This window comes from Cucumis melo, chromosome 7 (genome assembly GCF_025177605.1).
Source record: "Cucumis melo cultivar AY chromosome 7, USDA_Cmelo_AY_1.0, whole genome shotgun sequence".
Classification (NCBI taxonomy): domain Eukaryota; kingdom Viridiplantae; phylum Streptophyta; class Magnoliopsida; order Cucurbitales; family Cucurbitaceae; genus Cucumis; species Cucumis melo.
Window position 1 is genome coordinate 1735941 of NC_066863.1, and position 27592 is coordinate 1763532.

A 27592-nucleotide genomic window follows, 5' to 3' on the forward strand; every position below is an offset into this window, starting at 1 on the left:
AACAAGGTTGGAATCGATTGGATTTGGATTAGAATTCATTACATGTTTCTAACATTTAAGAAAGGCATGGAAAAAAGCTGTCTCATGCATCATTCCAAACAGGCAAAGAAATAGGAGCAAGCCTCATTTGGGGTGATGGAAGCCAATTACTTCCATTGTTTCCAAATGGGGATTTTGCAAATAATACTGAGGATGAGCCATTTGACTTATCAGGACTTGTTTCCCTTGAGCTGCTCAGGCTGCTCACCACAGAGGAAGCATTGGAGAAGCGAGCTTTGTACTTTTTTGAATCATTCACAATTTCTTGATTACAGCTTTCGGTTTCGACCACTCCTATTACATGATTCATGTATCCACTTGAGTTCATGGACTTTTGGTCTATGGATTCGACACTTGCGCTTGGATCCAGTAGCAGGTTGTCGTGGAATACCGCCCTCCAATCTAAGTTGTTGGATATCTCCGACCCCTCGTCAGTTTGTGTCACGTTCTGTTTTGGTTCTTTATGTTCGATGGAGTTGGTTGGTTTGTGTTCTTTTTTTCGCCTCGCAAAATCTCCCGAAAGGAGGCTACTGCTTGCTATGATCCTTTCTACATCGTACCTTGACGTGTCGAAGTTTGTAACAGCATTTGCACCACGAAACTTGATAGCTGCTATATCATAGGCTTCTGCAGCTTCCTCTTGTGTGCCTGGACATCATTGTAATGAAAATAAGCTAAATAAGATAAACAAAGCTGCTAAAGAAATTGAATTGGTCTAATGTTTTAAACTTATAGATAGGAAGGAACACAGCTAAACATAACAAAAAGAGCCAAACAATATGCACCAACAGTACTTTCATGACATATATAATATGAAAAATAAAAAATTAGAATTAACAGCTTGAAACTTAATACCAATAGCAGCATACCAAATGTGCCAAGATACAGGTCTTTATTTCCAGCGACTCTCCCGATCCGAGCTTGCCATCTCCCATGCTGATGATGTCTGAAAAAATGTGAAAGATTGATTTAATAAACAAAATGAGACAAGTCTTTAGCAGAAAAAAGGTCGTGTAGAGCATTGATTGAATCTTAGAAACACACACCTAGTTACACCTCTGTATATAGAAGCTCCCCTGGAGAATCCACTGCTTTTCCTGCAAACCCAAAAACAAAAAAAATGATACTATCTACAAAGATAAGAGCAAAAAACAGCAACAAACTGAAGCAATAATGTCGAACTTCCAGGTACCTTCTCAGGTGTGCCACATATTCTTGGCGGTTCATGTTCTTCATTTCTTCAATTTCAAGTTCATAGTTCTTTAACTGTAAAAAAAGCTATCGTCATAAAGATTATGAAAACAAAACTGGTCAATAACGCTATAATCATATCATACCGGGAAGTTTAAATGTGTAGAGGATCCCCAGTACTTGAGAGCTGCAAGATCATAAGCTCTTGCTGCTTTCTCCTCCATATCATAGCCACCTGAAATTCAAATTATCAATAAGCTTCATGTGACTGATTGCCTACGGCAAAGTTCTTCGAAAAAAGCTTACCGAGATAAACTGATGTCCACACAATTGAATTAAACAGCATCCATAATGAAGTTGAACATGGCAAGAAACAAAGAAATCGTCAGAACATTTGATTTGAAAAAGATACAAAACATTGTCTAAAAAATTCTCTAACCTTGTCTTCCTTTCCTGGTTTGACCTTCCTTCTTACAACTATTATCCCACAAATGAGCCTCGTATCTACCAGTCCATCTATGCCTGACAAGGAAGAACTACCAAAACATTACTAACACAGAAAAAGAAAAGCACAAACTTTAAATGAATTATGTTAAACCAAACATAACATACTAGAAGCTTTAGAACAACCTAGTAACACCTCTGTACTGTGAAGTTCTTTGTCCGAATGTGTCTATCGACTTCCGATGGACCGGCTGCTTCTGACTGGCCAGAGCCCTTTTCTTTATTTCCATGGTAGATGGTCCAGGTTGAGAAATTTGACTTGGAGTAGTAACACAACTAGACTGAGAACCAGGACTCATGGACAAGCTAAGTGGCTTCAAGTCTTGGCAATTCATCCCCCCAAAGCAACACCCATTGATCCGCTGCTCCATATCTTGTCTTATTTCAGAACAATAGCTTGCAATATGAGACTCCTTGTTGGGATCCTCAGCAGGATATTGAAACATTCCAGAATAATATCGCTCAGAATGAAAAAGAATATGTTGTTGTTGCTCTTGTTGCTTAAAAAGATTCAAAGAATGTTGTCTCTCTGAACCAACCTCAGCATTTTGATTGTAATATATGCTGTCTAAGCTTAGCGCTGTGGTTTCTTTTCCATGAGTTGCACCACCAAGAAAATCCTCTAGTTTTGGTGAGATATTTGGCAATATTTCTAAGCATCAAAAATAGAAATACAAATAAAAACTTTACTTTAGAACAGCTTCATCGCAATAAAGCTTAAGACAGAAGTAGAAAGAAACAAAACCTTGAGGTTGTGATGTGTTGATTGAATCCATGATACAAAGAGACCCATCAGACTTGAGTGGCATTACAGAAAGAAAATCTCCATTGTAGTGGTGAGAAGCTAGGAAGCTATTTGACATGGTGTTAGAGATAGCTACTGCTGAAGTTACCTGGCTTCGGTGATGGTAGTGAGAATGTTGCTGAGGCTCAGAACTAGCTTCCATGGCCATTTCTCTCACTCACTCTAGTTGTCTACTTATGTAAAAAGTTTCTTGTGTTTTTGCAACAAGCTGATAATGAAGCAAAGCACCTCAATCATTGGAGATAAAATAACCTCATGATTTCAATTTTTCCCTCCTTTTAATAAAACTAAGTTTTTGAATAGTTTATTGTAAGCAAGAAAGGGGGAAGGGATATTTCTAAATGAAATGAACAATGCATATAGTCTTGCAATCTCTTTCATATGAAACGAACAAAAAGAACGAAAAATTCTTCAAAAACTAAGGGAGAAAATACCCCCTACACATAGGGATCTGTGTATAAAAGAAACAATACATGTTATGTCAAGTTGGACTTTGATTAAATTACTCTCTCAACCTCTAACTACAGATCCCATAAATCAAAAAGTTCCAGAAAGAATTAAAAAATAAGAAATCAAATGGGTCTTCTCTTTTCTAATAACTGTTATAAAAAGCACCCAATTTCCATTAATGCTGAAGAGAAATGAGACATTATTAGGCAGTTTCAATGGGTTTTCACCAATTACAGAAGGTTGCTAAATCTAGAAGGAGTTTATGAAGGGCAGAGAGCGAGGCAAGCGGGGGTCAGGTAACTAAAATGGGAAGAATCTCTTTATTGTAGCCATTATTTTGGTTTGGAGTTTCATTGTATTTTATTTTGTTGCTTTAATCAAAGTGTCAGTGCAGAGAGTAGGTCTGATGGATTTGACGAGCAGAGAGGTCTGAGATTGATGTCTTTTCGTACAGTACTATGGTGAGCAGAGTGTTGTGTTGCGTTGTGTTGTGTTCTTCTCATTGCAGTTCAAAGGATCAAATCTATTTTTTGATCTTTAAAGATGAAACCAGAAAGTGGTTTTCTTTTTCCTTTGAATTGCAACTTGAAAACCAACAGTGAAAAGTGTAGACAGAAAATCCAACAAGAACAAAGATATAATGTAGCTGTGTGTTTAAAACACTGTTTTATACGATGGCTATGTGTGGCCATCCCATTCCACCATTCCACCATTCCTGACTTTCAGCCTTGAAGTTGGGAGGCAGGGCAGCTTGTGTCTCCACCGTACAAACATGTTTACAATATTCAAGACCCACCAATTTAACATTATAATATCCTTTGGTGTAAATACTGTTCTGTAGTTTCTAATTAAGATTATTTCAAATCCTCCCATTGTTATAATTTTTTACTATTTGTATTTGTTATCATCTTTTACTATTTCATCTCCTTCATTTGTTCTATTCTTTGTAAATTAAAATAATTTACCTCCAAAATATTGGTTCGACTAAAATCACGTGTATTCAAGTTACAAGTTGTTATAACTAACTATTTGCCTGAATTCTCTATGCATTTAAAAAAGTAAAAAAGATTCATATTGAGATTTGTTTTGCTCTTTATATAATTGGAGCATCTTATTTGTTGTTAAATTATGACTTAGTTAGAGTTTGATAATGCATCCATTTTAATTGATTGACTCTTTGTAAATCACTATTTAAAAAAATCTTCTTGAAACAAATTAATATCATATATTAAATTATTTGATTATGAAATAGGGTTGAAATGTTTAATTATGTAATTTTCTTTTAAAATGCAAAATTTTCCAACACCAATAATATTCATGGCTTCTTACTTATCAAATCTAAGCACTAATTCTACAAATTATATTCTTTCTATTTAACCTTTTTTCTGATTTTCATAATTCACATGACATCACTTTGTTGGAAATAAAATGTGGAATGATATTACTCTATTTAATATAACTCTTACATATAATTTTATGACTTTTTTCGTTGGTATGATCGAAATTTGATTTATAATTGGGCGGATATATGACATAAAATTTTAAAATAATGAATATCTAATATTTGCATTATAATAATTCTTCTTTTATAGAGAAAAATATAATAATGAATGTTCTGTGATATAATTAATTGAAATTACTTAGGCTTCATTAAAAAAGGCCAGACAAGCCATGTAGAAGGTCCTTTAACCTCAAATGGTAATAAAGTTGAATGCCATTACCTTTTTCAAAGGTTGGTTGATTAGCCAACAATGTCTCCATAAATAAACCCTAATACCATAATTTTGCAACATTATTTGAAATCACTAGCCTACCAAACTTTGGAATTTAGCAAGTCAATTTAAAATTAAAATTTTATTAGAATGTATTATTATTTAGAAAGTCTAATTCCTTACAAATCTAAAAACATCGTCGTTAACCTTAATAAAATATCATTAATTTTAATTGTTGTGAGGTTAGCAATATGGATTAATAAAAACTCAATTTAAAAGGTTAAAAAATTAAAAACAAACTTATGGTCAAATGGTCTCCTCCACCTCCAATAATATTTGGGTAACAAAGTATGAATATAGAATGTGAATATAGGAATATACATTTCAATAGTAAACTATTTTAATTCAAAAGGAAAATAGGATGAAATAGTATAACTCTTTATTATATTATAGGGAACCAATCCCTCAATATTTCATTTCAATGCACCAAAAGCAATTAATAATTTTCTGGTCCAAGCCCAACAATTATTCACAAGTATTGTCATACTTGAAAGAGGAGATTTATTTACAAGCAGGTAATTATATCACAAATATTAGAATTCTGAGAATAAGAGACATACATCTATCCCAACAGAATTTACAAATCAAATCAAATGCCATCATGTAAGATGCAAATCCAATAACAAATATTTAAGTTAAAATATCTTCAAGAAGTTCTGTCTTTGATCTGAGCTGCATCAGCAGTTTTCCGGTATGTTTTATCTCCCCATTTCTTCAGTATCAATGGTATCTAACATCCCCTTGCTTGAATACATTGAAGAATTTCTAGGAAGCGGAGCTAACATCCTAATACCAAAAAAATTAGAATTGGATAACCACAACCATATCAAGTGGACTTTTTGCTTCCCGTGTTCTTCTAGGATTGGGAATATGAACACCATTGTAGTTCCCCTTTTTGGGATAGCTCTCTTCACCACACACGCCTCCCAGTTCATGAAAGTTCCTTTGCATAACAGAGTCGACAGATCCTACAGATTCAAATGTGACGAATCCAAATCCTCTAGGGCGGTTCGTTACACTATCATGCATCACAACTACATCGGTTAACCAAATTTTTCAAAGTAACTTCTAAACTCATCCTCCGTCAATTCAGCCGATAAGCCACCAACGAAAATCTTTCTTCCCCTACACTGATCATTGATATTGTCCATCTTAGTATTACTCAAATTCAACCTCGTTCGCTTCACAGATTTTATATGTATAGTTTTCTTTTTTCTTTTTCCAACCTCCAATCCTGGACGAAAACATTATAAAAAGTCAATGGTTTATCAAATGGGGTTTTTCAATCACCAATAAGAACCAAAACATTAGGAATAAAACCAAAAGAAAAAAAAAGTACAAAAGAAAAAAAAAGTACTTAAATTATACAAATAAATTAGGGAATTCATCCAATTTAAAGAATTAGACCTAAAACCCTAAATGCAGACAAAACATAACCTAGAGAGGGATTCAATGAAAACAGTGGTTCAAAATAACAGAAAGAAACAGAAGAAAAAATTAAGGAAAAGTAGTGTAGAACTTACTTTTTACGGCTTTGACATAACAGATATGAGGAGATTTACAGCAAAAACACAAGGTGCATGTCGAACGCTGGTAAACACATAGGTCAAATTATCGTATTTAAGTAGAGTATTTCTCCTTTTGGGTTGGGCTAATGGACCCATTATTGTTGTTGGGCCCAATTCTAAGGTTTTCAGATTCAAAGCCCAATACTCATTTATAATTTTTAATATATATATATATAATATTATAAAATTCTTTATAAGTGGTCAAATTTTAGTTCTATTAAAAGAATAATAATTATAAAAGAAAATTATGGTTATACTTCTCTGCCAACATAGGAGGTAATAGAATAACAGTGTTGGAATGAAAATACAACCATATTATAGTACCAGTTACAGTACCGATTATCCAAAGAGGAATCCTTCCAGTAGTCTCGGCCATTTGTCCCACTTCCCTCCCCATTTCATCAAGTGGTCGTGCTAGAGACAGAAACAGTCATAGATAATTATGAGATGATATCCTTCCGAATGGGATAAGATAATTCGTGCTATTATTTAGTATTTTCTTTTATTTAATTGAAGAAATAATTGGAATATAGTTCGATAGTTTTATTAAGACCGATTTTGGAATTTTTTCCAATTAATTATAAATATAAATAATTTGTGGATGTCAAGCATAATAAAGATATCCATTGCTAAAATGTGTATACATTCTGTTCAATTAACTATTGACGCAATTTTATTTTATTGATACTTTTGTTAAATAATTTTGAGCGGATATGTTTTTTTTTATTTATTAAATAACTAAGAGTGTCTAGGTTTAATCAACAGTGACCACTCAACCTTGTAATTCCTCTCTTACAAGTTTATTGACACTTAAATGTAGTAAGATTAGACAGGTTGTCTGTCATGATAAATCAAGGTGAGTATGAGTTGACACTCAATTTATGAACCGTTGTTTTCAAATATTTGTTCAAGAAAATTTAGAATTAAAAATTAAATAATAATTTGATTTTGTGAGAGGGGTACAACCATAATCATACTTTTTTTAAATAGAGCATTATTTAATATATATATATATATATATATATATATATATATATATATATATATATATATAATCAATCTAACACCTTAAAATTAATACTAGAATACAAAAATCAATAATCGAAGGAGTCATGTACCTCCGTGACGTCTCTATAAGTCTGTCAGTGCTAATACAAAAATATAGCTAAAATAGTTTTAAATGGATCTTGTTCAAGTTAATTAAACATAAAAATACTTATACTTTAACAAATTTTATGCTTATGAAAAACACGGTAAGTTAGACTTTACTTATAACTTATGGATGAGTCAGAGAATTACTAAAGAGTCAGTTTGATAAATTTTACAATATACTTAATTTCAATTATCTTAAATTTAAAGTACATGATTATAAATGTAGTGTTGTTTTCAAATATAATATAACAAACCAAAGACTAAATTATAAGAAGAAAAAAAATCTTCAATTTAGTGGTTTGTGTAAAAAATGTCTATAAACTTTCGAGAGTTCAAAAAATGTTCTACGACTTTTTTGAATGTTTCAAAAGTACATTTACCTTTAATTTGGAGAGTGTTAAAGTTTTGTTTTAAAAATAACTATGAAATATTGAAAAGTTAAAAACCCTCAAACTTAAAAGGAAAAAAAAAAAAGTAAAAAGAATCCCTATTAATCAAAATTTCACCAAATCTCTTGGCAATCGAAATAAAAACAAAAATGGTAAGTTAAAACTATAATATAAATCCATGTCGATAAGTAGATATTTCCATAGATATCTTTATATTTTCACAAGTTCAATATCGATAGAAGGAGTTAATTGATATTTCTATTACATCGTAGAAAAATTCACAAATAACAAAAAAGTAAACATCAACATGACACTAATATAAATATAATTTAAATAACAAAAATATTTACTTATTTGAAAATAATAAAATATTTATTTACTATTTTAAATATATTTTTTAATTTTTTCTGTTTTTATATTTATTTTTTCACATTTGGAAGGAAAGTTTACGTAAAATTAAAACTTCGATATATTCATAAACATGAATATTTTAAATCTCGGTTAAAACATAAAATTCAACAAAATCTCATAAATTTTCAAAATAATTTCTTTTTCTTAAAGCATACCAAAATAATAATTATTCAAATAATAAAAAAAATCTCACATTAATAGATCTATCAAACTATTAGCGTGTGTTAATAGTCAAATACATTTCTTATTTGACAATTAACTTTATGTTAATTACAACATTAGCTATTGAGATTAAGTGTTCGTGATTTTTTATTATGCGTTAACAGTCAAATAACTCTAAAACTATAGTTTTAACTTTTTTAGTGTAAATTTTGGATTAGTAAGAGTATTTTTTAACTCAATGATATTTATAAAATTTTTCAATAGTTCATAAGCAATTTTTAAACAAAACTTCAACATTTTCTATCCAAAACTAACGGTAAACTAATTAACCATTGTTCAATAGTTTAGAGTCTTTTTTAAACTTTTAAAAGTTTAAGAAATTTTTGACACGAATTTACAAAGTTAGGAGATTTTGTGTAATTTAACCTAAACTGAAATATGTAGTAATTATATAATAGCAAAAAAATAGACCGTTATAAATATTTGAGTGTCATTTTAAGAGAATTTCCCTTAAAAGAATCGATAACTTGGCACCGAAACCACATGCTCAAAATACTGGATTCGTTAATTTCAGTTCGTTAGAACAAGTTCATCAACTAGCAATTTCTGTACGTTTGAAAGCCCAATTGGAGCTGCCGATAGCTAATTTAGATATCTTCTTCTGCAGATAATCAGCATTTGATTTCCCCCAAAATGCCCAAATTTTGACATATTTAAACACAAAGAAATCCATACACACACCCGCACTCATTTATTAATCCCGCGCCATGGCGAGTTCTCGTCCAATAGAGATTGATTTCGAATTCCTTCAAACGAAAATGAACGTACCTTTCTCTTGGGAAGCCAAGCCCGGCGTTCCGAAACCACAATCGCAACCAAGCCCTAGCGCAAGCTTGTTCGAAACGTCGATGTTGAAATTGCCTTCGCCACCGTGCCGATCGGAGAGTGCTAGGCTTTCCGGCGACTACAGTGGGCTGATCACCTATTCTCCTCCACGTTGCAGGGCGGAGAGTGCGAGAATGGCCAAGGATTTTCTGTGGCTTGAAGCTTATTCCGACGGCTCTGCATCTTCTTTTGGATTCGGGTGCTGTAAATCGGATGATTCGAAGAAGACGGATCCTTTTGTTGAAGCTTACAAAAAATGTACGAACAGTCGGTCGATGAGCGGGCGGGGGATCACTGGTGGTTCCGCCACGAATGGTGTTAAACGTCCTAATATTATAAGAAGAGTCCTTTTTTCGCTATCACGTAAGTGCTGCGCTTCATCTCTATTTTTTATTTAATGTATAGATTTTCTCTCTTTTTTTCTTTTTTTAAGTCTATTGTACGGTGTTTGATACATCCGATACCCTTTTATACACCTAAATTATATCAATACATCCCTTCGGGAGTTGGTATACTTAATTAAATGCTTCAATGTACAGCAATAAACTTCTTATGTTTTACTAGTACACTTAACCAATTTGAAACGATTGATACACGTGATACGTTTGATACGCATGATGTACTATAGATACTTTTAGTATTCTTTACTAGTCGACACACTTAAATACACTTTACATACTTGAAGTCCTGTTCATATATTTGATACACACTTGTAAACTTGATAATGACTATAACGATGCACTTAGTTATATCATTCATATACTTAATAATGCACTGGTTTATACAATTAATTCACTTGATACAAAATTTAATGTAACCATAACGATTAACTGCAAAAAAATTTGGAAAAATAAAAATTACGAACAAGTATATCAACCAACTAATACGTATAATATAAACATCCTAACATTGGTGTATAAAATTGGCAGATAAAATAAAACTAAAACAAAACCAACGTAAAAGACAAAACAAAATTATTTGAAATCAAATTCTACTCCAAAATTCACATCGAAAAAAGTAGAGAACAATCACAAATGAAGTTAAATTTCTATATCAACTATCGTTATATATCAAATTGTAATTAATGTGTCATTAATATCTTAAAGTAAAAATTTAATACAATAGAATAAAAAATAATTTGTGGATGTCTAATGGTAATACAACTACTTCAAAACCATTAAAACTTAAAAAATCGTTCGTATCGTTGAAAAATACAAAAAATCGAACTCCTAAAACTGTTGGGACAAAATCAAAATCAATAATAAGGAAGGACAAAATCAAAATCAGAAATCCATCATTCTAATAAGTTTTGAACTACTTGACAAACGATTCACAAATGAAGACGCCTGTACCAATTCCGAAAACCAATTAAAATCTACCAATGAAGAAAAACGAATTGCAGATAAGAGAAATGATAAGTTCATAAATAATACTCAAAAGTGGTATTTTTAAATTTATAATTTGAAAAAAATTTAAAACAAACGAACGAATAACCAGATACACAATCTTACACAAAAACACTCTTAGCAACAAAAATAAAAATAAAAAACAATACTTGTAAATCTAGATGTAATATAATTGAATTAAAGTTAGGTTTATCGCAAATAAAACTATGAAATATAATAGATCTAAAATATTTATAGATATAACAAATTTTAGATTATATTTTTGAAGTCAATATGTGATGGATCATATTGCCAATAGTAATTTATAAAATAATATTTTTAGTAGAAGACTGCGGATAATCAACCATGTTGTTGATAGATATTAATCTAAAATCGAAACTATTAAAAAAAAACTTATAATGGATCGTAGATAGTTTTAATAGATTTTGTAAATAGTTTAAATATCTATCTTTTATGGTCTGTCGTTTTATTACACCAATCTAAATATCTTTTATTCAAGATTAATTAATTTATGATTTATAATAAATAGATCATCGTATAATTTTCCCATATTTCACTATATTAGCAATTATTTATAACACATTACTATATATACTTAGGTTAGTTATCATCCCAAAAAAATATTTATCTTTAAATTAAAGTTATGTACCTATATAAAAAAATGAAATTCAAATAAATAATAGAAACATTTAACTAAAATTAAAGGTTTGTAGTGAACGGCATCTTTTTATTATTATTATTATTGTTGTTGTTTTTATCCTTTTATTGAAAGATAAGTAAATGTTCAAAGTCTTAAGTTCCTCTTAGTTAGTAACGAAGCATATTTAAACATATGGACTATGGAGGTAGTCAAATCAGGAACTGCCGTGACACATTGGCCATTTCTCATTTGTTTGAGCCCCTAAAGTCCCATCTCATTATTAGTAAATAAATCAACAAAAACAAAGTTTATCTATCAATCTTTTGAAAAGTCACCTTCAAACTCTATCGTCGAAAATATAATACATGTGTGTATTAATGTACAAATTTGTATGGTTGACTCAATTTATAATCATATGTAGATATAACGTGATATATTTCCCTTCATGGATGTGTTTGGCTTAAAAATTTTGGATGTATAAGTATAAAATTAGTGAGTTATATAAAATTATATCATAAACTTCATAACTCTCTACTCTTTACCGTTCTATATTTACTCTAAACACTTCTAATGTATTTACTAGTTATATAAGATAGATATAATTAGCAAATAGTTGCGTCAAAATCATGAATAAATATATGAGAGACAACATTTTGAGTAGCGCGAAATTTTTTAGGCCATTCCAATAATAAAATTACAACTATATTTTGAAGTGATTTTAAATTAGTTAAATATCACTTTAATTGTTTTAAATATTACTCAAATATATTTTTTGATTTTTTAAAATTAATTACGATGGTATAAAAATTGAATTTAATATATATATTACTATTAAACTAATTCTGAATGATTAAAAACATGTTTAAAAGTGATTTTGATGATTTTAAAATCACTCAAAAAATATACTACTATGGGTTGTACTTTAAAGTGGCTAATGTCATACAACGATGAAGATGTGTGACAGTTCACTCTTCCTTCCTAGTGGTTTCAAAGCCATACCCTAGACCGAGAGCCTTGTTCAAATGCAATCCAAACAAAGAGAGAAGTAGTGATTTAAACAAACATCATGCTCTCAGTAGTACAATAACTAGCCTTAATAAGACTAAATTTTCATTGGAGCTATGAAGGTGAATGAGTAGATGAATATTTGAGATAAAACTACACGGTTCTTTGTTCGATAATATAACTGTTGAGAATGCAACCAAAGTCCAAGTTAATAAATGAAAAAAAAAAACCTAATAACGTATGAACAAGTGAAAAAGCACCATCTTCATTGAATTCAAGAAATAATGCTATGTGAAAAGACTCCGAAGGAATTTTAAAATATAACAAAAACATATTATAAAATATAAATGACATATTTGGAGAATTGATTAAGAGATATGTTATTGTTTTCCTTAGATGGAAAATGAATGTAAATCATATTGTATATAGTATGTGGCTTTGCTTGTTTGTCTCGTCTCTACCGAGTCCACTCCCCCACCTCTTGTCTTTTTGCTATGCCTTTGAATTCGTCAAACAATTTTATTTTTAAATGAAGATTTATAGCTAATTTTGGGTTCAATAATCAAGCCAAAACAAATTGCAAACTATTGTTTGTTTGTTTTGTATACGAGTTTCTATAAACATATCATAATGTTTATTAATTAAATTTTGATTTGTTCGTAGGATTTTGGTGCTGATTGAAATGGAGTGTTCATGTAATTGCATTCTATAGGTATGCACATCTTTTTTTCCCTCTTTTTGGTAATAGATGAATAAGAGATTGGTCGTGTTTGAACCTTTCAAAATTTGATGTTCCGATCGTATATATATAAGCTAAACTATTGTAGATCAAGTAAAGATCGATGACTCAATTTATAAACTTTGTTTGTATAGTTCTCAATAATCTAAACATAACTTCACTTATAACATATTAATTGTTATTTCGAATCTCAACTAACACTAGTATAGTACTTTTTAGATGAAACTAAAAAATCGATGTGATTAACTTATATTATGGAGCGAACAATATCATACAATTGTACACACAAAAGTGATATTCTCAACGACAAGTGACATTATAATTATAACTTTTAACTTAGCTAAATTATGAATAGATGTCAAGAAAAAAAAACGATGAACTCAAAAATATGTAGTTGTGGTTGAGATGTAAAGTTAACTCGTATGAGTTTTAAAACGTTATAAAGAGGACAAGTTGAACCTACAACTTTTTGAAACACAAATATAAGTATATAAAAATATAAACAATGTGCATATCCTTAAGTTGAGAAATATATATAAATCCTAAGATCATATTCCTAAACAAATATAAATATATAAATATATCACATAAAATATATAACAAATTCAAAATATGTATTAGCGAACCTCTGTCCTTAATTAGCGAACCTATGCCGTTTGGGACAAAAAGAAATACATAAAAAAACCAATAGAATACAATGGCCTTCGCCTATAAAACCACCAACCCAAAACAAACAAAGCCATCTTTCATTTCAAAACACCCGAAATTAATCCGATCAACATCGAGCAATGGCCTGCAACAACAAAACCCATTCAAGAGGAAGAGTGGCTTTCTCGTGGGAGAATAGGCCCGGGGTGTGCAAAGCAGCGGTGGCGCCACCGAACCGCTTCTGTGACGACAACGACGACGACCCGTTGAAGAAGAAGCTGCAGCCACCGCCCTGTACTCCGGCGAGAAAGGGCAACAAGAAGCTGCTGCAGAAAGATGGGGGCGCTGAAGACCCTTTTCTTGCGGCGTACAGAGAGTGCACGAGTGAAGATGATGAGAAGAATTGTAAGTTGAAGAAGAATAAATATGGGTTTGGAGGGTGGATGACGATGAACTTTTTTGGTAATCTGTCTTGTAAGCAATTGACGGCGGTTCGAGATGATAGTTTGATTAGTTCCCCTGTTTCTAAACGAACAGTGTAAAAAGAAATATGAAGAAGTTTAAAGTTTTGGGGCCTAGAGGACAGGAATATTTGCCTTTTTTTTTTTTTCATGTGTGAACTTAGTTTAAACTTTTTGTTTCATCCAATTAAACTTTTAATTAGTTTGTGTTATATACTACCATATCTTGAATCAAAATAAGGTTTGGGAATTTTTGTTTATATACTTTTGGGTTTGATGAATGGTTAAATATACTTCTTGCCGACTAAATTGAATTTATGTGACTAATTCGTTAATTTTAAGGAAATTTTATATATTAAAAGTATAAACTTATATGTAGAAAATGTTAATTTAACGAAAGTTTATATACTAAAATGTTTCCATTTTATATGTTGTTAAAAGAAGGAGAGTAAAAATTGATGTAGGCTATCAAGTTGGACACAGATAAAATTGTTTTCTCCTTTCTTACCAGCTTATATGAAATGAGTTTTCCCACTCCCTTATGCATCATCCACAGCTTGTAATTTAGACTTGGAACAAGTAGTTGGATTTTTTTTCTTTCTAAAAGTAGTTGATCTTTATGCAAACTACAAATTTCTACCATGTAATTGTTTTTGATCAATTGAACAAACAAAATAACTATCAAATCAGACATTAAATTTTAATTTATAAAAATTAAGAAGTGAAACCATTAGGAGTAAAAAAGTTATGGAATCTAGAGAGTTAGATGAACTTATAATGTCTACAATATAAATAATTATCAAATCGATGTTTTTTAGAGCTCACAAACATTCTGGGATGAAACAAGGAGAATAGTTCATAATTACATATTCTCAACTTCAGCTCCCAAATTCTTTAAGCCAAAGGTATGTTTGGCCAAGGATCCTAGAATCAGAAGTAGAGAAATGGCAGCTTAGAAGTAAGTTGAGAAGTAGAGATTCGTGAACTTTACTCTTTGTTCAATGCAAAGAGGTGTGGGTCCCACCAATAAAAAGATCCATCAAACTCCTTGCATTATGTTTGACTATGTTTGAATATTTTGTGTTTAAGGTATAAATTATTTTAGTTTGGATTATAATAACACATGCTTATATTATAAATTATTTCAATTTGATAAGTAAATAATAAACATTGTAACAAATAGTAAAAAAAAGGTGAATGTCAAATAATAAAAAATTATAACAAATGAAGGTTTGGAATAATATTTATTGTATTTAATCTAAGTCTATTAAATAGTATTTCATATAAAAAAATAGGGGTGTAAAAATAAACCGAACAACCGTACAACCAAGACTATCCAATTTGGTTGGGTTTGGTTAGTTTAAAATTTGAGTTAGGTTGGGTCGAATTTTTTTTTTCGGGTTGGGTTACAGGTTGAAAAATTTGGGTCAACCTAACCTAACCCGAATTAATAAGTAATAAATAAATATTATATTTAATTATTAATTATTTATTTAATAAAAATTAAACAATTTTGAGTTTCGAGAGTTTTTTTTGCTTAACTTGATCCAAAACATATTCGATTTACAGTTGAATGTCTCGTAACCTAATCGAATCTAACCCAAGTTACACCATAGGATTGTTCCCCTTCTTACAACTTTTTTTTTTTATATATAAACCATAGTTTGATCTCTAAAACACAAATTAGGGGTCAAATACAATTTGCAAATGGTTTGATCCGAGGGTCCGACAGTGGGATGGCGAATGTGAACAATGCAAAATTACAATTCAAGGGTTAATTCTGACACGTAGTAAATAATTTTTAGCCGCGAAAATCCCCTTCCAATCTTTACTCCCTACTCCTTAATCTCTCAATCAGTTTCAATTGCTCCTCTTCCCTCTGCCACTTCTTCGCTTAAACCCTAAAAAACTCGATTGAACCCACCGTGATCCGACCACTCCGGTTCCTTTCCCGCTACCAGTATTGATTTTGGCGCCACCATTCTCCCCACCGCTACTTCAAACAACAGCCCTAACTGTGAGTATTCTATTTCTCTCTTTTTCTTTTGGCGCTTTGGTGAACTGGATTCTACATCGTCTCTACCTAGTTTCCAAGAAACAATCGGGCAAAGGAAATGGAAAAAAAAAAAAAAATAATTGTATAACGAGCAGTTGGGTTCTTGACAAATGTTGATATTTCTTTATATTCTTAAAGAGAACCACGGGTTGCCTCAAGGAAGTGAAGTCTAGCTAAATGTATTCTCCGTCACTTCTTTGATAGGAAACTCATGTCTCTTGGGAATGGTCTGTCATTGTTCTTCTGTATCCCTCGTCTTGAAATTTCCATCATGCCAATTTTTGGTTATACGGTATTATTGAGATTTCTTGGAGATTGTTAATTTTGAGAGTGAAGATTGCGGTGATATTCTCACTCCCGCTGCATGCGATTGGTGTATTTCCTCTCACCTTGTTAGGATTTTGGAGGTTTAGGATGAATAAGAAACAAGAAGGGTGATGGGATAAATGTTCAATTGTTTACTGGCGTCCTTATGGTCTAATTTAGACATATTCTCAATAACCAATTAAAAAGTTCATGGATTCAATCCATGGTGACCGCCTATTAGCAATTAATTTTCTAGAGTTTTTCAGACATTCAAATTGTCGTAGGGTCGGATGGATTATCCCATAAGATTAGTTGAGATGTGATAATTTGGTCCTAACACACGAATACTAAAAAAAAAGCTACTGTTCATTTCCGTGCCTAACCATAAGGCCTTTTGTGTCATAAGCAACTCATTGAGATCTTCGGTTGTTCATAAATTTGACATAAATCTAAGTTCTCTTGCCGGTTGACTAAGATTTGATTCCATCGTCCAGGAAACTACTCTTGGAAAATTGAAATTAGATAATTTTTTTCTTAACTGGACATAGGTTCGGATCCAATTAATTATTTCTTAGCTAACATTTCTAAGCTGTTTGCAGTTTGGTCTCCATTTTTTGCTTTTGGTGGACTTCATCTGGGAGTTAGCTTGCTGATCTGTTGGTTTTTGATCTCTTGTTACCTTTTTATGCTCAAAGCTTGACACTTGGTTATGCTCTGAAATGGAAAATCTGTCTCAGTCCTCAGGTGGACAGGTAACAGAACCCTCTCTTAGTTCTCTCTAGACATCTCTGATTTCAGCTCTTTATATGCATGTGTGAGTGTTTTTACATGGAAGCACTTGCATACATTTTATTGCTTGCACTTGCTGACTTAAGCTCAGACATTTAGTTTGTTTGTTCGATTATTATCATAATTTAAAAAATTCCTGGGACTGTTTCCTTTCCTCGTTGGTGTATTAGTGTTTGGCTCTTTTGGTCGTTTTCATGGGCGTTCATACTATAAAATTATGGTTCACCGATTCTTGCTGGGTTTGTTTGTACTGATATTTGGTGAAGTCTATGTTCTATTTTATGTCTGTAGAGTTGTATGAGTCTCTGAGATCTTTCTGCTGCAGTTTCGACCAGTTATCCCAGCACAACCAGGCCAGACATTCATTTCATCATCTGCCCAACAGTTTCAGTTAGCAGGGCAGAATATATCTTCATCAAATGTTGGAGTGCCAGCTGGTCAAGTTCAGCCACATCAGTATCCTCAATCAATGCCGCAGTTAGTGCCAAGACCCGGCCATCCTAGCTATGTCACTCCTTCGTCCCAGCCCATTCAAATGCCTTATGTTCAAACGAGGCAGCTTACTTCTGTTCCGCCTCAGTCCCAGCAAAATGTGGCTGCACCAAATAATCATATGCATGGCTTGGGTGCTCATGGAGTACCTCTTTCTTCACCATATACTGTAATCCTCACTTTCATTATGCGTTGTTTACTTGCTTTTTCTGTCCATTCAAGAATACGTTTATTTATTTATTATTATTGTCCTTTTTGTCTAGTATATTCTCTGTCCACTTTTGACTGACACCCAATGATGTTGGTTTCATTTCTCAGTTCCAGCCAATGTCACAAATGCATGCGCCTGTTAGTGTAGGTAATAGCCAACCTTGGCTGTCTTCTGCAAGCCAGACTGCAAACCTTGTCTCACCAGTCGATCAAGCTAATCAGCATTCTTCTGTTTCTGCCGTAAACCCAGTATGTTCTGCTTTCCTTCTTTGCTTTTGTCTGTTTCTATATTCATTGATTGGAGTGTTGATATAGATATTGTCTGAAAACATGCAGGAGATGGACTTCAATTTATTGTTTGTTTTCTTTTTATCGTACTTTGTAATTGCCATTTCTCTTCTTTTAACATATTGGAAGTGTTGGTTTATTTATCAAGGCCTTGATAAATGGTCTTACGAAAGTATAGATGACGTTAGGGTTGTATTTGATTAGTAGGGGAAAGTTTTGACCCTGAGTGAGTATTTGACTCCCAAAGCAGCATTGCTTTATGAATAGTGTCATACTTTATCAGAGAAATGATTGGTAGAAGATTGTAGGCAGTTTCATAGTGTGGTGGAGTGTTGTTTCATTGACTTTTTCATCACCTATATTATTTATGTTTGAGTTCATTGTAAGAAATTTTAAGTAATGGTAGGCTTTTGATACGATATACATATAAATTTTAGAAACCTTTTTTGTTATTCTTTTCGACAACTTCGGTTGCTTTTAGGTCACTGATTCAAAAGAAGGGCTGAAGTTTTTTGTTTTAGCATCATAAAAGCAATTATTTTTGGTCTGTGATACGAGAAAGAAAGAGTGTGATCGAGTGTTTTTTCTAAATTACATTATCCTTCTTGGTGTTTCCCTTCAAAATCTTCTTTGCTATTACATCGGGTCTGTAATTGGTTCTAAGTGGTATATCTTTTATAAGCCTGTAAGTTAGTCACATTTCTATATGTAACGTCCAGATTGGACAAAAGGTAAAGGTCCGTTTTTCTTAAAAGAGGAGTGGTGCAATATTTTTTCTCTGAGAAATTAAGACCGATTTCTAATGTTAGCCTCTCACTGCTATTAAGATACTGATCTCTGAACCCTGATGGGGTTTTTTTCATGCCATTTGTAACATCAGGCTGCCAATGCTCCTGTGTTCAATCAGCAATCGTCATCTGATTGGCAAGAGCATGCATCAGCTGATGGAAGAAGGTAATGTTGTATTTGTCACTATGGTTATAGCCTTTAGATTTCTTAAAATCCAAGTTCTAATATTTGTCAACTTGATGTTGTGGCTACGCACAGTTAATTTGTTAATAGTTATTCTGCAGGTTGTATGAATGATTTTAACGCTGTTTGTAGCACTCCGCAAATTTCTTGATTTTTCTTACTGGAATGACATTTTTCTCTCTAGATATTATTACAACAAAAAAACCAAACAGTCTAGTTGGGAGAAGCCATTGGAACTTATGACACCACTTGAGGTAAATGTCATTTTTTTTAATCATCTGTTATTTGTACCTATAATGTTGAAAAGGCTTCTGTAGACAAAATTCACAGTCATAGATATGCTTTTCTAATATTTTATTTTCTTATCGTTCATATTCAATGTCTTGGGATATATATGGCTCTGTGGAATAATATTCTTTGGGGTTGGGATGTATAAGTCGAAATCATGACTTTTTTTGGATCTTCTGATAATTCTGGAATCATGCTCTGGATATGCGTTATATCAGTTATTGGTTTATCTTCTTTGTGTTTATTTTTTGTATATACATTCTCTATAAAGGTTTTCTTTATCAGATATTTTGTTTAACTATTGTTTTTTATTGTCCTCTTTTGTACTCTAATATTGGTATCTTATCTTTAAAATTCTCTGTATTTTCATAGTTTTACAACTAGCTCGGATTTCTTTTCCCAAGAAAATATAAATATGTTTCTGATCCAACTAATTGTTACAGAGGGCCGATGCATCAACCGTGTGGAAGGAATTTACTGCTCCAGATGGAAGAAAGTGGGTTCTTTTGTCATTTGTCACATTCACGTATTCAAGTTTTTTAGTGTGTTTCATACTTTGATCTTCATGGTTAAGCATGCACTCTAAATTGTTTAGCATGGTTGGAATAGGTACTATTACAATAAGGTGACGAAGGAATCAAAGTGGACCATGCCAGAAGAATTGAAGGTTGAACCACTCTCATATTTTCTTTCAAGATGATTTCTTGGCTTTTAATCTAACTTTGTAGATTTGCTCGCAGTTGGCTCGTGAGCAAGCTCAGAAAGAAGCCACCCAAGGAACACAAATAGATGTATCTGTTACGACACCTCAATCTACACCTGCTGCTGGTCTCTCCCATGCTGAAACACCAGCAATTTCTTCTGTTAACTCTAGCATTTCTCCGACGGTATCTGGGGTTGCAACCAGTCCAGTTCCTGTCACTCCTTTTGTTTCTGTATCCAATTCTCCTTCAGTGATGGTTACTGGATCATCAGCCATTACCGGCACACCCATTGCTTCATCAACTAGTGTGTCTGGAACAGTTTCTTCTCAATCTGTTGCTGCTTCTGGAGGTACTGGTCCTCCTGCTGTGGTCCATGCCAATGCTTCGTCAGTGTATGCACTAGTCTTGCTGATATAGTTTCCACATCCACTCTTCCTTGGATAGCAGCTTCAAGTGCGTGTAGTATACCAATTTAGTTCTGTTCATTGTTGACTTTGTTCTTTGTTCTTTTTTTTTTTTTTTTTTTTTTGAATAGGACTCCTTCCGAAAGTCTTGCATCTCAAGATGTAAAAAATACAGTTGATGGGACTTCCACAGAAGACATTGAGGTAATTTCTAGGAGATTAAAATGCATCTTGCTTGATAAAATATATTGGTTTATTTTCTTTTCTGAAACTTTATTTTAAAACTAGATTTTTCTACTTCTAAATTTGAATAAATAAGCTAGGTTAAGTTGGTTAGTTCATCTACCAACTATTTTCAACTTAAATTTGGCTCATAGTTGTCGACTAGCTTTCAGTATAATATTTTAGAGTCATGATAGGAAGCAAGGAAGGGAATGGCAGTTGCAGGAAAAGTTAATGAGACTGTTCTAGAAGAAAAATCTGCTGATGATGAACCATTAGTATTTGCCAACAAGCAGGTACTTTCTGAAAAACATGTTCTTTTGACATACTATTAGGTTTAAAAAATCGACTGCCCCAAGGGTGTCAATTGTGAATATATTTCCTTATGCCTTTGTTTTCGTTATTAGTGTATTTATTTTCTTATTTAAAATGTATTTTTAACATCAGGAGGCAAAGAATGCATTTAAAGCACTTCTGGAATCCGTAAATGTTCAGTCTGATTGGACGTGGGAGCAGGTTTGTTTGGTTTAAGACTTTTTTCGAGTTCATGCTACACTTTTTCAATTTTCATCTTATTGCATGCTAATTCAATCCAACCAGGCCATGCGAGAAATAATTAATGACAAAAGATATGGCGCCTTGAAAACTCTTGGTGAGCGGAAGCAAGCATTTCATGAGGTACTGATATGATTGGACTACAATGAGTTTTATTGAAATGATCGAGATAAAATAGTGCTCTTGTTCACCCTTTCTCCCCAGCAGTTTTTCTTTGCAACAATGGCAGACATACTTATGATTATTTTGATGAATTTTATGTTTTTAGTATTTGGGACATAGGAAAAAATTGGATGCTGAAGAAAGACGCATAAGACAAAAAAAAGCTCGTGAGGAGTTCACCAAGATGTTGGAAGTAAGTCTGTGAAGACAATTTTTTTCTGTCATTCTTTCTGTTCTTCTTATTTAATGTTGCTAGAGATATGATTTTGCTTGCATATGCATTTTTCTTTCAGGAGTCCAAGGAACTCACATCGTCTACCAGATGGAGGTTGGTTGCTTAGTTATATTTTTGGTTATCATTATTTATCTCTCTCTACATTGTAAAGTCCGTTTGACTGTATAGTTTTTCCTTTCAATTTTTTGTGGGACAGCAAAGCTGTTAGTATGTTTGAGAATGATGAGCGGTTTAAAGCTGTTGAACGTTCTAGAGACCGGGAGGATCTTTTCGAAAGCTACATAGTGGAACTTGAGCGGAAGGTAGGAATCGTGTAGTTATTCATGCACTCATGCATGTGCATGCACTAGTACTGTTCAGTGAGAAATTCCCTTATGTGGGGAGGTTTGTGTGTGAGCCGGCGGTAGTGTAGGGAAACTAAAATGTGACCAAGAATTTTGCCTTCTGTAAAAAAGTAGAAATTGTATTGACTGCATGAAGAACTTACCAAAAATGGCTAATAGCTGAACTGGAAAAACATATTTTTTAGCTAGATAACCTGATGCTATAACCTCTTTTACTCTCTTTTTAGAAAATCTATGAAATTATCCTTCTCCAGATAATGGAACATTCATTCACACCAACATTCTCTCTTAAATTCAGGAAAAAGAAAGGGCTGCAGAGGAGCACAAGAAAAATATTGCTGAATATAGGAAATTCCTTGAGTCATGTGATTACATAAAGGTATTTTCCTCAAGGATTTGGGATATATAAAATTAGATTTACCTATTCCTTATTATCGCTTGTTCTCTTGATTGTCTTCTGTGGATTAGGTTAGCAGCCAGTGGCGAAAAGTACAAGATCGGTTGGAAGATGATGAAAGATGCTCACGTCTTGAGAAACTTGATCGCTTGCTTATTTTCCAGGCATGTATTTTATTTTTATTTGATTTGATTTGATTTGCTGGTTGTGTATTCCAACTTAAATTCTATGCTGTATTTGGTTGGGACAGGACTATATACGTGACTTGGAGAAAGAGGAAGAGGATCAGAAGAAGATACAAAAGGTCTTACTGTACAATTTATTTTATCATTTATGATAGTTGATCTTGTCAAGGACATAGGACACTGACATTCAAGTTTAATCACTTGAAGGAACGTGTTCGACGAATTGAAAGAAAAAACCGTGACGAGTTCCGCAAACTCATGGAAGAACACATTGCTGCTGGTGTTTTTACAGCTAAAACTTTCTGGCGTGATTACTGTTTGAAGGTACAGTACTTTTAATGTGCTGCAGAGCATTGGCATTTGGATTAGGAATCTTTCCGCCCCTTCCTGATTTATTTATTTATTATTTTATTTTATTTTATTTTATTTATATATGTATATGTGTGTGTGTGTATATATATTTTTGCTAGGTTAAGGAATTGCCTCAGTATCAAGCTGTTGCTTCAAATACATCTGGCTCAACACCGAAGGACTTATTTGAGGATGTTCTAGAGGAGTTGGAGAATAAGGTTATCATCTTGTATTACTGTGTCTGTTTTTTCTCCTCGCGTCTCCTCTCTTAACTTTCTTTGCAACCTTTTTCCATGGAATATATTATCCAATAACTTACGCTTGTATACACAAAACATTTAACATACTGTTTGAGTAAATATACCTGGAAATGCACTGTGAATAAAGGTATTTAGCACCTCGTTTGTCCTCGAGCCCTTTCTCTGGTAGAAATTCTTTTGAGGATTGAGAATAACACGAGACCACCAACTTTCTTAAGCTAATATTATTCCTTTTAGGGAGCGTTTGACGTGCAAAGTTGAGTTGATAATTATTATAGTAGGGGAATAGTTGGGGAATTGACGCGAATAAGGAGGTAATAAACCTATTTAAATTATTGGTGAATCTAATAGTTGGTCGTTTTTTTACCCACCCAACCCAATTTGGCGCCAAATTCCCCCTTAGAGGTGTGATCTTTTCTGGAAAGCCTGCTCCTGACGTTTTAGGGGGGTTTGGTGTAAGGGGTGGATAGTTAGGAGTAAGGAGTTGTAAAGTTTAGGGAGTTGTGAACTCCTCCTATCTTGGGGCCGACAATGTAGGAGTTGATAAGGCATAAAATTGAATTTTTCGTGGTGAGACCCACAAACTCCTTGGGCCAAACAAGAAGTGGAGTTCACCACTCCAAACTCCTTGGACCAAACTCATTTTTAACGTCTAGTTTCCAACATTTTAATTTGCAGCAACTTTAGTATTGGAGATCTTCGAATCTTCCCATCCATTCAAAACAATGAACTAAAACTTTGGCCTATGCAATTGGAAAATGGTGCTTGCTATGCCTACATAACTACGTTGTGAAATTGTATCAAACGAACTTGGCTACAGTCTTCTTAATTAGATTCATCGAATCCAGATTTATGGGAATCCAGTCGGGGAGGGGTAGCAAGTTGGTGTTTCTTGATCTAATGTGTAGTCTATAGTCTAATTGATAGAAACATTGGATAAAGAATGAGAGAATACAAGGGTATACAAAATAAACTAAGCCTACAGAAACCCTATTAAAGAAAGGGGACGAACTGTTAACTTAGCAGATGATAGGAGTTGTTGCATATACAAATTTTGTTACTCGGTGAATTTCCCTCTGATCCGATGCTTTTTTTGTTATCCCCAAATTTTGAAGGTATATGCATTAACCTTAAAAGAATATTCCAAGACGTCCTGCCTGCATTTTTGTTATCCCCCAAAAATAGTTTCAAAATGCATTGATGGAATCTCAATTTGTCACAACTTTATGCTTTAGTTCAAATGCCTGCCTTGTATTATTGTTAAATCCTAGTTGCTTTTGACATTTCACTGTCAAGCTCACATTTACCACTCTTCTTTCTCCAAACTTCCAGTACCATGAAGAAAAAACTCAGATAAAAGATGTGGTGAAGGCAGCGAAGGTAGTATGATCACAATCTTTATTAACAGTTGCTGCTGCAGAATCCATTTTTAATTTTAACGGAATGCTTTTCAGATAACCATCACTTCATCGTGGACATTTGATGACTTTAAGGCTGCCATTGAAGAGAGTGGTTCTCTTGCAGTTTCAGATATAAATTTTAAGGTACTACTTAATCCTTCTATCCACTAACTTACCTCCCTCTCCCTCCGAATGTATGGTTTTACTTAAATATTTATGACATACTTAACTTATCTGTTCTGGTGTCAAGTATAATATGTTCTTTTTATTTGTACTGTTTTATTTTTCTATTTTCCTGAAACAAAAATTGCATTTTGGTCTCGTAAGTTGAGATAACTACAATGTTTATAATATCTGGTCAGGAGGTGCAAACTTGATCTTATAAATATCTGGTTGTTAAATTAGTCCTGGAAAGCCTAACGCTGAGTTTGCATCTGTGAATGCATTCTTACTCCTAAATTCCTGTTGTTGACTCTAGGCCCATAAATCCTCCTTTCTGTGAAAAACTTCACTGCATTGTCTATACATTTAATTTTGCATCCTTTGGTTTGTTTTTTGGCAATGATATCGGTGAACATGATGTGTGTTTTGGGTTATTAATAATACCCTTCGTACCTTGTTGAAGCTTGTATATGAGGACTTACTAGAACGAGCCAAAGAAAAGGAGGAGAAAGAAGCCAAAAGGCGTCAACGTCTAGCTGATGACTTTTCAGGACTGCTCCAGTCATTCAAGGTATTTTAGAACTGTTGATGGCATGTGAGCCCGCTTTTGGCCGACTGTTTTCTCTAACAGCAAGCTGATCTGCAATGGTTGTTTCTGTGATGCAGGAGATTACAACTTCTTCCAACTGGGAGGATAGCAAACAGCTTTTTGAAGAGAGTGAAGAGTATAGGTAGCTCTTAAAGATTTCTATTCTTTATTATAATTTTGTTTTTGGGTGCTCAAATTTCTGTTCTATTTGGACTTTCATTTTCTTCTGCTGTGGCGTAGATCAATCGGGGAAGAGAGCTTTGCGAAGGAAGTTTTTGAGGAACACATCACACATTTACAAGAAAAGGCTAAAGAAAAGGAACGCAAGCGTGAGGAGGAGAAGGTGTAGTATATTTCTCTTATTCTTGAGTAATTTGAAGATCCTACTTTTGAGTAGTTCGTTGAAGGTTTTTTAGTGTATTTGCTTAGAGATGTCTTTTCGACAATGCCTCTTGGTTTGTGTGGTCATAGCTTAGGTTTTATTTATTTATGAAACCAAGCGTGGCGATTGTAGTTTTTCCTTCAAATAAGTTTCTACCAAAAAATTATTATTGTTATTTGGATAAGAATTATTATTATTTTGATGCCAAAGTCCTTGGTAATTTTCTTCAAAAATAAAAAAAAGGTCCTTGGTAATTCAATTCCTCTGTTAAAATAGATGGGTTCCTCGACAACTTTAACAAAAGTTAAATGATCAACTGTTTGGAATTTTTCTCCTCCTGAGAAGAGAACTTCTATTTTCACAGGCCAAAAAGGAAAAAGAACGAGAGGAAAAAGAGAAGCGGAAGGAAAAAGAGCGTAAGGAGAAGGACAGAGAACGTGAAAAAGAGAAGGGGCGGGTCAAGAAGGATGAAACAGATAGCGAAAATGTAGATGTGAGCGATACTCATGTCTACAGAGAAGACAAGAAAAGGGACAAAGACAAAGATAGAAAACATCGGAAGCGACATCATAGTGCCACTGATGATGGTGCTTCTGATAAAGATGAGAGAGAGGAGTCTAAGAAGTCCCGTAAACATGGCAGTGACCGAAAAAAATCAAGGAAGGCACGTGAATGTCCTCGTAGTCCGTAGATGCTTGTGACTTTGTTTTCTTTAATGATAACGTAAATTAAATCTCTGTCTACGTTTGGCAGCATGCATATTCACCTGAATCAGACAGTGAGAATAGGCACAGAAGGCACAAGAGAGATCATCGTGACGGTTCCCGTAGAAATCACGATGAACTTGAAGATGGGGAGCTTGGTGAGGATGGTGAAATTCAATAGTTCTTTGTTCTTGATACCAGGAATTTTCTTCGACGTTTCGAAGGGGCCAACCATCCACCAGCACGATCAATGTGGTAAATAGAGCCAGTGGTGGTGATGGAAAACTTCTGCAAAAGGATTCTTTTGAAGAGGAGATGAAGGGTGAACCAGTTATCATTCTTCCATTATCTGTTAGTGGATATATACTTCTGTTAGTGTTCCTCATAGGAGTTAGTGGCGTATATGATGAACCAGCCATTTGGTTGGAAACCATTTTATTTATTTTTCGAGCTGGTTTTGTAAGTCGCCTTTCCTTTAACATCTTTTGTACTTCTGTTAGAGGGTAAATCCAAATGCTGCTTATTTGCGGTTCTTTTTTACTGACAGAAGTTCAATTATTGAGATTTTCTTGAAGATGAATTTACAGCATAAATCGTGGACAGAATGAAAACAATTGGAAGATTGTACTAATTGTGACATCGTTCATTAAAATTGTGTTTACCGCCCCATCGTGGTTGATAGAACTTAAGAGTGATCAAATACTTCTCTCTTCTTTTTGGTCAGTGTTTCAACCTTTTTTGTCTATAAATTTTAACATTTTGTATCTGTCTGGTCTTTCTAAAACCAAAAGGTGAAAGACAAATTACTTGCTTGATGGATTACTGTGCCTGAAATGGACAACGGAAGGAATCGCTTTATGCCGACAATCCCATTGATGAATAGACATCTCAGGTCGTGCAATGTGTCT

At 33.3% G+C, this 27592-nt stretch overlaps 2 protein-coding genes across 2 annotated transcripts; one reads left to right on the forward strand and one right to left on the reverse strand.

Annotated features, from left to right (window-relative positions):
- Positions 1 to 6351, reverse strand: LOC103493625 (AP2-like ethylene-responsive transcription factor AIL1). The gene is made up of 10 exons (XM_008454457.3): positions 6285 to 6351; positions 2480 to 2747; positions 1861 to 2386; positions 1670 to 1752; positions 1537 to 1545; positions 1377 to 1465; positions 1232 to 1305; positions 1086 to 1136; positions 909 to 985; positions 1 to 687 (listed from the first exon to the last, which is right to left on the reverse strand). Exons 2-10 carry the CDS (start codon positions 2685 to 2687, stop codon positions 83 to 85), a joined length of 1722 nt encoding a protein of 573 aa, XP_008452679.1. The 5' UTR covers positions 2688 to 2747; positions 6285 to 6351; the 3' UTR covers positions 1 to 82.
- A 9680-nt stretch (positions 6352 to 16031) lies between these two features.
- Positions 16032 to 27224, forward strand: LOC103493623 (pre-mRNA-processing protein 40A). Its single transcript, XM_008454455.3, has 28 exons — positions 16032 to 16244; positions 17189 to 17341; positions 17704 to 18039; positions 18189 to 18329; positions 19249 to 19322; positions 19525 to 19594; positions 20072 to 20124; positions 20238 to 20295; positions 20369 to 20724; positions 20868 to 20940; positions 21156 to 21254; positions 21406 to 21474; positions 21559 to 21636; positions 21782 to 21868; positions 21969 to 22003; positions 22107 to 22212; positions 22553 to 22633; positions 22723 to 22815; positions 22902 to 22955; positions 23044 to 23160; positions 23307 to 23405; positions 24780 to 24827; positions 24902 to 24991; positions 25473 to 25580; positions 25676 to 25740; positions 25839 to 25941; positions 26345 to 26644; positions 26734 to 27224. The coding sequence occupies exons 2-28, from the start codon at positions 17309 to 17311 to the stop codon at positions 26863 to 26865; spliced, it is 2958 nt and encodes a 985-aa protein (XP_008452677.2). The 5' UTR covers positions 16032 to 16244; positions 17189 to 17308; the 3' UTR covers positions 26866 to 27224.
- Positions 27225 to 27592: the final 368 nt, after the last annotated feature.